This window comes from Mesoplodon mirus (assembly GCF_964341445.2).
Source record: "Mesoplodon mirus genome assembly, chromosome: 15".
Taxonomy (NCBI): domain Eukaryota; kingdom Metazoa; phylum Chordata; class Mammalia; order Artiodactyla; family Ziphiidae; genus Mesoplodon; species Mesoplodon mirus.
The window spans coordinates 32,088,332-32,101,209 of record NC_138991.1 but is presented as its reverse complement, the minus strand read 5'-3'; the positions used below and the strand labels follow the sequence as shown (position 1 = coordinate 32,101,209).

The window sequence follows — 12,878 nt, the reverse complement described above, 5'->3', positions numbered from 1 at the left end:
TAACAGTGTAAATCAACTATATGTCAACAAAATATGTATTTTTTTAAAAAGGCTGATTTAGACAAGTAATCATAATGTGAGTTTGTGAGTTTCTAAATTTAACACAGCTTGAATTTCAGATTACCATGCAATACCCTACACCAAATAATTCATGGGCTGAGGATCAGCAGAGCACCCACCTCTGGGTGTATTCTGCTAAAACCAGCTAGCACAGTACCTGGACCCCCTTTTCCCACTGACCGGTGTACTCTTCATTAGCTGTCAGCCACCTCATCCTGCCTTCCCCATGACGCATACTGTTCTCCCACTGACCTTCATATACATTTCCAGATTTGTAACTAGGACAAACAAAAATTAAAAAATATCAGTTATCTCATGTACAACATTTACCTTTAAGACTTTCTTAAACTTTCTCCCTAAATACCTTTGAAGAAATCCAATCCTTGTGCCCAGACAATCTTCCCTGCATTTAAATTCAATGAATAGGCATGTGGTCCATAAAAACAATCATCTGGGTGGGTGGGTGGGGGTGGACAGAATAAATCACTTTGTAAAAACTTCTGATTACTTAATAAGGTGACAGTGGGTAAGAATAGTGTTTTTAATCTTTTTAAGTAACTCCCTATCGTATTATGATTGGTTAATATTTTGCCCCCAAATATTTGAATCCTTAAAATACTTGGCTCCATCAGCTCAATCTAAAATCAAGTTGATATGTCAATATCCCTCAGAAAATATGAAACTAACAATGGATACCCATGATTAATATAGAAAACAAAGGGAGGCAGTTTCTACGTATAATAAAGTGAAACAGTATGATTAGCCATCATATTTAATATGGTGTTTTTCTAAATTTTCCGAAGAATACTTCATCCCTGTTGAGATTATATTGGGGTTAATTTAAATATTCCACCCTGCTTATATACAAAACGTGTTCTCTGTAAGTTCTGCGCCTTATCTTTAAATAGCCTATGTGAAAGTTATCTGGGCCCACAAACGCTTTTCGCCAACACCCCAAACATGGTGGGGGGATACCTACCACCTTATCCCCCAGCCCTTTCTGATGTTGTGCACCCAGTCTCCCTCGTACCAAGAGGTGCCCTCTTGATTGTAATAAATGGAGCCCTAGAACAAAGAATATCATTTTTATAAAATCATCGAGCCTCATAAAACAAATGCTTTTTTAAAGGTAAAGATTAAAATGAATGATTTTAAGGAGTCTAAATGTTGCAGAAAATGTCATCCTTAGGTAAGACATATAATCCGTGTTATGTTTCTGGTTTGTGATGAAGAATACTGTAAAGTGCCCAGCAAGTGAGAATGAGATCACAAATCAGTTACCCCTGAATAACAAAGTGTCACATACGGGATGAAACGACTACATCCATTACATTCAGTATATTCAGTAATTATTTGTCAAATAAGTACCTAAAGAAATCCTATTTTTGTTGTCACCTAACGTGAAGAGTAGTACCTTCCTTATAACTGAAGGTCACTCTCTTTTATGTACCAAAACCAGTTTGTTTTATCCATTTTGACGTCTTATTTTACTGCCTCCGAGCATAAGTGAACACGGTGTAATTTTTCTTTGATGATTCCTTTAAGGGAGTGGGAGTAGCCACTGTGCAAAGCATTTGGATCTACACTAAATGGCCTAAAATTGCTTGTTTATTCACTGGTTTATTTCTGTGTGTGTGTGTGATTTTTCCATCTTCTTCCTCATTATCACGCTAACTTGTTCCTTCTTGCAGCCATCCTGGTGCCTCCATCTAGAAGTCACCATCCCCAACTCCCCCAAATATCTGAACGGATCTGCTTTGAGCTAAAAAACAAAACAACAGAATGTAGAACACAAGGGAACAGTCTAAATCTGAGTAAGGTGATGATTATGAAGATAGACTTTCTTTTTCTTTTGACATTTTCTAAAAACAGTGCTACAGTATTTTATCGTCCTATGTAAAAGTGAGACAACAGAACCACAAACAGCAACCTCGCTTCAAAGTACCCATAACCTACATTGCTGGTGAGAGTGTAAACTGGTTTAGCCACCATGGAAAACCGTTTGGCGGTCCTTCAAAATGTTAAACACCAAGTTACCGTAGGACCCAGCAATTCCACCCCTAGGTATATAACCAAAAGAACTAAAAACAAGTACTCAAGTAAACCTTTGCACTCATAGTCTTAGCAGTACTATTCACAGTAGCCAAAAGATGGAAACAGCCCAAATGTCCATCACTGGATGAATGGATAAACAAAATGCGGTCCATCCATACAGTGGAATATTACTCAGCTGTAAAAAAGGAATGAACTACCTACAACACGGAAGAACCTCAAAAACATGATATGTGGTGAAAGAAGCCAGACACAAAAGGTCACATATTGTATGATTCCATTTATACAAAATATCCAGAATAGGTAAACCCATAGAGTGAGAAAGCCGATCGGTGGTTGCCCAGGGCTGGGGAGGTGGGGAGTAACTGCCTAATGGGTATGGGGTTTTATTTTGGGATGATGAAAATGTTTTGGGACTAGATAGAGGTGGTGGGGGCATAATATTGTGAATGTACCAAATGCCACTGAATTGTTCACTGTAAAATGGTTAATTTCACGTGATGTGAATTTCACCTCATAAAAAAAAAAGTGAATATACCCTCCACAGCCCCCCACCTCCTGCTCTCCGTGTTTGCACATCCTATTCATAGCCGGGGGTCGCGTGGCTGCCTCACCCACCTTGCCGTGTCTCTTGCCGTGGCACCAGTGGCCGATGTAGGACACGGGCTGTGTGCTGCACTTGAACAGGCCGAATCCGTGTCTTATGCCATTGACCACTTCTCCTTCGTAGGTGCTGCCGTCTGGCCACGTGTAGACGCCATGGTTCATGGGGATGTTTTTCACAAAGTCCCCCTAGGGCAAAATGGTCATCAGTGTGGCAGAAAGAAGGCAGTGGAGAGATCCCTCATCTTGTGGGCTGCTGGAGATGCGGATACCACACCGGTCTCTCCTCCCTTGAAAACGGCTGAATACCCCCTCCAGCTCCCACCCGCCTCCTCCCATCTCTACACATCCCATCCTCCCACACCTGGTCCCTCCACCGGGCAGAAGCCCAGGTGGAATGAGCTATCGGGAAAGTTGTGTGCAGACTAAGCTCGAAGAAGCCAGCAGGTGACGTGGTACAGTGGTGGTTTCCAAGCCTGGCCTTGAGAATTTTGGATTCTGGAACCTGCCTCGAAGGCGGCTAATTCACTGGGTTCCAGTGTTACCCCCAGGAGATGCTGACGATTAGCCAGGCTCAGGGATCACTGGTGGAAACCCTAATATACTGCAGACACACCAGCCAACCACCTGCCCCAAGATGAGCGGCCAGCATGCGGTCCCCCGACACCTCAGCCCAGAGTCATTGGGTTCTTTTCCGGGAACACGAATTCCTGGAGGCGAGGTCCCAGCAGAGGTCCCAAGGGGCCACCCAACCTCCCGGAGGATGCTTCTGTGAGAGCCTGAATCCTGCACATAAACCCTCCCCTGACTGGGTGTTTGTGTGTCTGTGATGGGGGTGGGTCTGTGTCTGCAAGAATGAGCCCCACCTGACCTTCCAGAGCTGATGAACCAGAGGTTCAGACCAGGAGGCGGGGCTTGGGGGCAGGGGGAGTTTCCCGGGAAAGACTGGCCTGAAACGGCAGTTGGGACCTAATCCTCTGGCCTCCCTGGACCTCGGCTGTTCTCTCCCCTCCGTGACAATGAAGGTGGACCCTCCCCTCACTCTTCCCCAGCCTCATCTCCCACTGCCCAGTCCACTTAGCTGCCCACCTGGCCCAAACGTGACTCTTTCCCTCACCTGGCTGTTGTTTGCATGTGAGCCTTATATCCCCTGCTTTAAATACTTTCATTACGACTTATGAACACCATCGCGTTAGCAGCTCTGCAACTGTGATTTTCAGGGCAGCGTTTCAGGCCCACACACACTGTAGAGGCACCGGTCTAAAAATACACATTCCCCGACCCGGCAAGACCGTTAAGTGAGGCCCAAACGCAGCACAAGCAGCCAGTAGAGATAGCTAGATCTGAGTGAGTGGGTATGGTTTGGTCTCTAGAGAAAAAAGGTACAGAAGAGAGTGTATAACAAACTATTTATGGGGCTTCCCTGGTGACACAGGGGTTAAGAATCCGCCTGCCAGTGCAGAGAACACGGGTTCGAGCCCTGGTCCAGGAAGATCCCACATGCCGTGGAGCAACTAAGCCCGTGCGCCACAGCTACTCAGCCTGCAGTCTAGAGCCCACGAGCTACAACTACTGAGCCCACGTGCCGCAACTACTGAAGCCCGCACGCCTAGAGCCCATGCTCCACAACAAGAGAAGCCACTGCAATTAGAGGCCCACGTACCGCAACAGAGAGTAGCCCCCCCTCGCCGCAACTAGACAAAGCCCACGCACAGCAACGAAGACCCAATGCAGCCAAAAATAAATAAAATTAAATCTTAAAAAAAAAAAAAACTATTTGTGTTTGCAAAAAAAATGGGAGAGGCTGAAGAATACCTCTAGAATATACAAACGAAACTGGAAACTGGTGACAATTTACAGAGGGTCCCCTGCGGTACCAACTAACTTGTCACCTCTGTTCTTTGGTTCTATGGATATTTTTTAACCCATGTGCTGAGTTACTTTTATGAAACTAGTATGTTTAATTGTGGGAACCTGACCATTAAATCACGTAATTCATTTAGAACTATAACATACTATACGCTTTACCTCGTATTTCAATCCATCAGCCCAGACGTAAGTCCCCCGTCCATGCATGAGTCCTTCTGAAAACGTACCCTTTGAAACAGAGCAACAAAGCGTTAGGCCCAATCTTGATTTACACAACTGCCACCCAGGGATTCAGCTTTTAAAATGGAAACATGTTCCACAAATATGCTTGTCCAGTGTTCAGCTGGGAGCTGGCACCACACTGGCGTCCATCCTGTTCTAAAAAGGATCTGAGGAGGAGTCCAAAAAAACCCAGTTCCCTGAAACTGACACTAGGCAGTGCTGCGCAGTTGTTACACTGAGCTGTAAATTCAGCCTTCCTCACCTAATTAAGCTGTTGGAAAACTCTAGAGTTCAAAAGAACTCATATGCTTTGGGCTTTGCATTTCAAAGTTGAAGGGTCTTTTGAAAATTATTTAGACTAGATTAAAACCATTATCTGGATATCAGAAATTATGACATTTGTCAACGTCACACTTTGTTTTCCCTTACTGGGAATTATCAGTACGTGTGAGCGTGTGTGTGTGTGTATTGACACAAACACAGGTATACATAATGTACAGTTGTCCATATGGTTCATTTAGAGTGTCTATTGTTAATGTATAGGAACTAGTTGTTAAAAACTTCACACACCTGAATGTCGCAGTGCAATCAGAGAAAACGCGTATAACATTACACCCAGTTCTTCCTGGGAATCACTTCTTTAGAGGAGGTGGTGAGGTCAGGGGTTGATGACTGGAGAGAACCGAGAATCTATGTAAACAGTGCCCTGACGCAGTGGTTCTAGACTCGACTGTGCATCAGAGCCACCGGGGTAGGGGGAGGTGAAAGCACAGATTACTGGGCCCGCCCTGCACGCTGGAGCTTCTGATTCATCACAAGTTCTGGGCTGGGGCCCAAGAATTTGTACTCTGTACAAATTCCCAGGTGCTGCTGCTGGTCCTGGGAACACACTTTAAGAACAACTGCCTTAACTTCACCAGCGAGAAGGTCCGTTATATCATCCATCCAGGTGAACCTGGCCACACATCAGGCAGGGCTGGCACTCAGGGAAACTGGGGGCAGCCAGAGATCTTCCAACTGCAGGCTGAGGCTCTCGTTTGGATTATGGAATCAATCGTGGTAGCAAGAAGCAGAGTTTTGTTTTGTTTAACAGAGTATTGATAGAACAGAAAGGATCACGCTTCATCTACATGGGAAGGGCAAGTGTTTCATGAAATGTTTGTTTTCAAGTTTTCTCTTTAGGAAATTGTGATCTAAACATGTGACCAACACAGGTCTGACCCCTGTGGGTCGTGGGGCTACTGGGTCGTTCCACTGGGTCTGCCTCCTTCACCATTTAAAGGAGATCCAACTGATGATTACTTTCAGTCGGAAGAATCTGAGTCTAAGGAAAATATGCAAAGTTTACAAAGCAGGTAGCTGGCAGCGAGGAAGGGGGCTCCTCCAGAAATAAAGGGGTGTTTGCCTCTCATTAGTGGGAAGGGCAAGGCTGCCTGGCCGGGCTTGAGCTACCAGGTGACTGCACACCTGAGGACACCCAGGGTTAGCAGGAGCTGTGATCACATCCTCAGCAGCCCGGGCGGGGTTTATCCCGTGTGGTCAAGCACTAGGTATCTTTGAATGGTATACACACTGGTGCCTTGTAGAAGCACCACAGCGGTGAAGGAAGATTCTCATCAGGATAAAGAAACACTATAAAGACCAGAACTGGCAGAGGCCAGACGGGACAGTCATTTTAATGAGTATCATCCAGCCATAATAAATGGTGTGGGTTTTTTTTGTTTTGTTTTCTTTTGTTTTGTTTTTGGCCAGCTGCATGGCTTGTGGTATCTTAGCTCCCTGACCAGGGACTGAACCCGGGCCCTCAGCAGTGAACGTGCAGAGTCCTAACCACTGGACCACCAGGGAATTCCCATAAATGGCATTTTTAAGAGTTTTCATAACACAGGAAAATGAACATGTTATATGTTCATGGGAAAAATCAGGATACTGAAACCTGTGCCTTTTGACCTCAACTACAAAAATCTGTTCTCCTATAATCAGCACATGTTCCCTGGATAATCTGAACGAATGGATGGATGACTACTGCCACTGTAGCATCATTGATAAAGACAAAAAATGAAAACACCCCAAAAGTATCTAATAATTATGGCATAGTTCTGAATGGTAAATTAGAGCACTATGCAATATTTTAAATAATTATGGAAGAGGGAACGGGAATTTAGTGCTTAGTGGGAACAGGGTTTCAGTTTGGGATGATGAAAAAGTTCTGGAGATGATGGTGGTAATGGTTGTTCAACAATGCAAATGTACTTAATGCCACTGAAACTAACACTTAAAAATGGTAAGTTTAATGTACATTTTACCACAAACAAACTTTTAAGTTATGGAAACCATACATTAATACAGCAATGTATTCATAACTGAAAAAAGATTCAAGGTGTTATCTACAAAATTAATACACCCATGTAAAAACACCGATCCATCCATTCAAGAAATAAAAGAGGAACTTCCCTGGCAGTCCAATGGTTAAGACTCCTCACTTCCACTGCAAGGGGTGTGGGTTCGATCCCTGGTCGGGGAACTAAGATCTTGCAAGCCACGCGGCAGCCGCCCCCCGGAAAAAAAAAAAAAAAAAAAAAAAAGAGACACATCAAATTGAAAACATTTATGGCAAAAGGATACTGGGATTTTTACTCTTTGTTTTTTACTTTAGTGACCTTAATGTTGTTTGTACAAAATAAAACTTGGCAAAAGGAAAAAATCTAAAATGACTACTTTGTACTAAAGTAGTCATGTTTTTACCTTAAAATATGTACTCAGGGTTCAAAATAAAATCAGCATCAAGTACTTCCAATTTCTTTTGAGGAATCAGTGGACTTTCTGAAGATGAAAATCTAAAATTATCACCCTGCACTGTCTGCTCTGCTCAGTCCCAAAAGGTATAACTCACGTGATAGGTACAGCCTCCTTGAAAGATGGCAAAGCCTTCTCCCTCATACAGTCCACGGACTTTTTCCCCTTCATAGCTACAATGAAATAAAGCTCAAGGCAATGAATCATGTGAGCACACCTCAGTGACTGTGTGTTAAAATACGTAATGAACATCAATGAAAAAGCACAAATATCTCACATTCACTCAACAAGCATTCCCCGCCGAGGACCACTGTGTGCCTGCCCCCTTCTAAGTACCAGAGCTGCAACTGTGAACAAATTCCTGCCCTCGGGAGTTTATGGTTCAAAGAGGAGAGACAGGGCTTCCCTGGTGGCGCAATGGTTGAGAGTCCGCCTGCTGATGCAGGGGACACGGGTTTGTGCCCCGGTCCGGGAAGATCCCGCATGCCGCGGAGCGGCTGGGCCCGTGAGCCATGGCCGCTGAGCCTGCGCGTCCGGAGCCTGTGCTCCGCAACGGGAGAGGCCACAACAGTGAGAGGCCCGCGTACCGCAAAAAAAAAAAAAAAAAAAAAAAAAAAAAAAGAGGAGAGACAGACAGTAAAAAGGAAACAAATGAACAAGATAATTCTAGATCGCGTTCAGTTTTTGTGAAAGAAATGATCGGGGAATGTGATCAGGAGTAAGGAGACGGCTACTTGTAACAAAAAACCTGGAGAAGAGGATCCCCAGGAAGAGGAAACAGCAAGTGCAAAGGCCCTGAGGCAGGAAAGAGCCTGCCGGCTCAAGTTCAGCTGCACAGCTGGACCACACTGAGTCGGCGAGCAATGGATGGGAGGGAGATCAGGGGAAGAAGAGGCTGGGCTGTGATAAAGACTTGCTATAAAACTGAAAAGCTCTAGGAGGAATCATGAGAGGGTTTTAAGAGGTGGGTTGGACAAGACCAGATTTACGTCTTAAAAAGATCACTCCAGCTGCCGTGGAGAACGGACTGTGTTTGGGGGGGAGCTAACTGCCAGGAGGGAGTAGTGGGAGGGGAGAGAGATGGAGGCATATGGAATATTCTGGACAGTTTTCTGTCTGGGGTGATGAAAACATTCTGAAAATGGGTAGTGGGGATTGTTGCATGACATGGTGAGTGTATTTAATGCCTCTGGATTTATACTTAAAATGGTTACAATAGTACATTTTATGCTATGTGTATTTTACTATGATAATATTTAAGATTTTTAAAGATATATTCTGGACATAGAACCAACAAGGCTTGCTTACGTGCTGCCTTTGCGGAAGGGAGGTACCGAGAACAGCACCCAGATTTTTAGTTCAGCACCAAATGGATAATGTGTGATGTGTCACCTAGCTCGCCTCTAGGCTCTGAGGTAAGTGAGGTGGAAAACAAATGGACTTGTGATAGCTATGACCACACTGGGCTTATTCCAAGAATCCAAGGAAGAGTAAACATTAGAAAACCTATAAATATAATTAATGATATCAGCAAATCAAAGAAGAAAAACCATGTTTATATCAAGATGCCAGAAAAGTATTTGATAAAATTCAGCAATCATTTTTTAAAAATTCTAATTAATGGCAGTCACTATGGAAAACAGTAGGGAGGTTCCTTAAAAAAACTAAAAATACAGTTACCATGTGATCCAGCAACCCCACTCTTGGGCATATATCCAGAAAAGACAGAAATTCTAATTCAAAAAGATACATGTACCCCAATGTTCATAGCAGCACTGTATACAATAGTCAAGCCAGGGAAGCAACCTGTGTGACCACTAGGCTGTTGTGGAAATGACAGAAGGTGACGTCCGAGACTAGGTTGTAAAAGACAGAGGCTCCCAAAGCTTGCTCTCTCTTGATCACTCTCCAGGGAAGCCAGCTGCCATGCTGGCAGGACACTCAAGCAGCCCTGCGGAGACAGTCCACGTGATGAGGAACTGAGACTGACGGCCACCCCAGGGAGCCACTGCGGAAGACTGCCCAGCCGGCCAAGCTTTTAGACAAACCCGGGCTGACATCCTCGCTGAACCTCCCGAGATCCTAACCCAATGCCATCCAGCATCCAGCAAAGCTGCTGCCAGACTCCTGAGCCCCATAAACTACGTGATATTTATTGCTTTAATTGTCATGTTTTGGGGTGACTTGTTACATAGATAATTAATACAGGGAGTGATGTAAACCAAGTCAGCATTAGGAAGGTATATCTACGAGGCCTGGGGAGAGAGGCTAGAAGCAGGGACTCTTTAGGAAGTGAATCCAATGGCCCAAGCAAGAGGTATGAAGACAAGTCTGTGCATAGTGAAAAGGACGAATGAGAGAAGCATGGAGGAAAAAGAAACACAAAAGGCAGGGGGAGGGAAGAGATTAGTTCTGCGACTTGGAGCCTGGATGCCCTGATAGAAACAGGGACCAAGGGAGGAGCCAAAGGCTGGGAGAGAAACAGCAACGTTTAGAGGAACCTTCTAAGGTGCGAATACTCATTTATTTCCCATTAAGAACCTGAGGCTCAGAAAGGTTCGGCGATGGGGCTGATGTCCTAGAGCTAAGACTCAAATCCAGATCATGGTACTTCAAGTCCTACAGTCTTTGCGTTGGGACACAGAAAGTTTGAAGTCCAGTGGACGATGTCCACTAGGGAGGTAAAAATCTGAACCTAAAACTCTCAGAGAGAGAACAGTGCTAAAGACATAGATGTTTACCGTCATCTAGGGAGACGGAAGTAAAGCTACAGTAAGAGATTATCAAGAGACAGAGAACAGAGAGCATGAAAGTCATAGAAAAGGGAGCATGGACGATGCAGCTCATTAAAATCACCTTTCAAAAGAAAAAAAAATCACCTTTCTACTATGAGTTTAGTCAGAATGGGCTCTTCATACAGGGTGGTATCTTCATTCAGCAGATCATCATTTTTGCACTCTCTCTTGAGTCCTGGTTCTTTGAGCTGCATGTCCAACGGTGGCACAGCACCTGGGGACATATCTTGCCTAGCAGCGCTGCCATCTTGTTTGGAAAACTCTGTATAATCGGAGAGAGATGAGGGAGAGCAGGCCAACTTATCCTCTTTTTTATCTGCTCTTTTCTTTTCTTTCACCATTGCCTTTAGAAGACCTAAGGTTTGCTTTATATAGGTAAGTATCAAATGACTCCTTTGGCTGAAAGCTGTTTGTTTTCAAGGCGTTGATGAGTTTTATCTGAAAAATAAAAATTATGTCTCGCTTTACAACGCCAATGTCATTATCATTCTCTTCCTACAGCCTGAAAAATTAATTACAAGTATCGAGTCTCACCAGTTTATAAAAATAATACTATTTCAATATTGCATTGGTTGTTTCCTAAAATTTTTTAAATTGGAACCACCATCTACCACTTTTTTTCAAATAGTGCTCCAGTAAGAAGAGCAATCCTGTGTGTGAATAATACCGATTTAACCTCTAAAATCTTACAGGCCACCAGTTCATACTTTAAAAGCCCGTCTCTTCGTATGTCAGCATGGCAAAGTACTCATGAGCTGTATTGCCCCTTCCCAGCTGTTACTTGATGTCCTTCTGCTTCAGTTGTCAAACAGGAGTAACAGCACCTTGTCTGGTTATAAGGATGAGATGATGCACAAAATCCCTACGGATCAGTGTGCACAATCAATAATGAAGTGATTATTTTTTCACTTTCCGGTTTTTGAACTTGAAATCATCGGCTACCTACTCCCTAGGACAGCACTGCCAGGGTCAAGCAAAAAATCTTGTGCTAATTGTTTGCCCAAGGTCTTAAGAGCTGAGGCACAGGGCTCCAAAGCCACAGTTTCTGTAGCCTTCCCAAACTGGCCCCACTGAAGACATCCCGGTGCATCAAGCAGGACGCACAGGTGAGTCCCGGGGTGCAAGGCAAGGTCCCTCTTCACGTGCCTGCGGGGTGCAGTGGACGCCCCATGCCCTCCTCTACCTGCATGGCATCCTCTGACATCCTCCCGCTCACCCCACCTCTAGGCTCTGCTCTCACCATGGTCCGGCTTCCCTCTTCCTCAAGACTCCATGACACTTCCCTGCCCTGCACACCCCACTCCACGACTGTCAGCGAAGCAAGCTGCTCTCGCTTCTAAGCTCTCCTTTACCATAGGCTTTCTGGTCCTCCATCATTGAAGCCTGAGCTGCTAATAGAGCAAACTTACTTGCTCGTGGCGTGTTTCCTATTAACTTTTGTATATCTTCTGTTCTCCCTGCCTTTAGACTCTATCATCGACCGTTGACCTTCCTCAGACCGCACAGGAGGGGCGCGCATTCTCTGAGCTGGGGGTTCCAGCTCGGTCCTTACCCCTTCCCAGGGCCCTCCCGGCCTACCGCGCACCTGCTCGGGTCCTCGGAGGCCGAGAAAGAGCCGGACCTGGCCCTCATGTCCGTCGCAGCGCAACCACGGCCACCGGCCTGGGACCCCGGGACCCCGCGGGGGAGCTCACCTCGCTGGGGACGCCGTGGGGCTCCGCCAATCCCGGACGGAGGCGGCGCGGCGTCCTGGTCCTGCCGGTCTCCAGGGAAGCGCGGGCCCCGCCCCGCTCTTAAAGGGGCCGCCGCGCGTGCTCAGCCCTTAAAGCAGAGCTCTGAAGCTGGAAGCACCTGACCAGGGTTTTCCCAGCTCTACTAATTACCGCGCGCGAGGCCTCTCTCAGCCTTTATCTTCGCTGTAACACTAGAATAACTCAGGTGTTACTTTTTCATTATGGCCCTAAATGAATTACCCCCAAAATAGTGGCTTAAAGCAACACAAGTTTATCATCTCACAGTTCTGTAAGTTAGGAAACCAACAGGACTGGTTCCTTTGGCGGCTCCAGGGGAGAATCTATGTCCTTGCCTTTTCCAGTTTCTAGAGGCCGCCTTCCTCCATCTTCGAAATCAGCAACGTTCCTCTCTCTGGCCCAGCTGGGAACATTCTCCACTTTTCAGAAGCCACGAGCTAGACGGGGCCCACCCAGCCAACCCAGGGTACTCGTCCCATCTCACCACCCTTCCCTTACACCTGCGGCGCCCCTTGGCCACGTAGAGCAGGTTTTCAAGGGTTCTGGGATGAGGACAGGTGGTCTCTGGGGAAGGCCTGCCTCCCACAAACCCCAATATGCAGAGTTCTTGCAAATATTAAGTCTTTCGGACAGGTCCACCAGTGCAGTGCTTGCACAAGTGGCGATGATCATTACTCGGCTGCCTCCTTACACCTAAGGAATTCTAAGTTTGTAAATGGAAGGAAGCCCA

The 12,878-nt window shown here is 45.6% G+C and overlaps 1 protein-coding gene across 4 annotated transcripts in view; it reads right to left on the bottom strand.

Moving 5' to 3' along the window:
* The window catches only part of RSPH10B (radial spoke head 10 homolog B), a 37,646-nt gene extending 25,475 nt beyond the window's left edge, over window positions 1–12,171 (bottom strand). For 3 of the 4 annotated variants that reach the window (XM_082645841.1, XM_082645842.1, XM_082645844.1), the window contains exons 1-7: window positions 11,983–12,171; window positions 10,482–10,835; window positions 7,700–7,775; window positions 4,744–4,812; window positions 2,731–2,904; window positions 1,040–1,125; window positions 218–338 (exon numbers count right to left, since the gene is read on the bottom strand). In XM_082645841.1, the coding sequence (XP_082501967.1) occupies window positions 218–338; window positions 1,040–1,125; window positions 2,731–2,904; window positions 4,744–4,812; window positions 7,700–7,775; window positions 10,482–10,738 (783 nt within the window). In that variant the 5' untranslated portion in view covers window positions 10,739–10,835; window positions 11,983–12,171. The remainder of the gene's footprint in view (window positions 1–217; window positions 339–1,039; window positions 1,126–2,730; window positions 2,905–4,743; window positions 4,813–7,699; window positions 7,776–10,481; window positions 10,836–11,982) is intronic. The other variant, XM_082645843.1, reaches the window with a different exon arrangement.
* Between the last annotated feature and the right edge of the window lie 707 nt (window positions 12,172–12,878).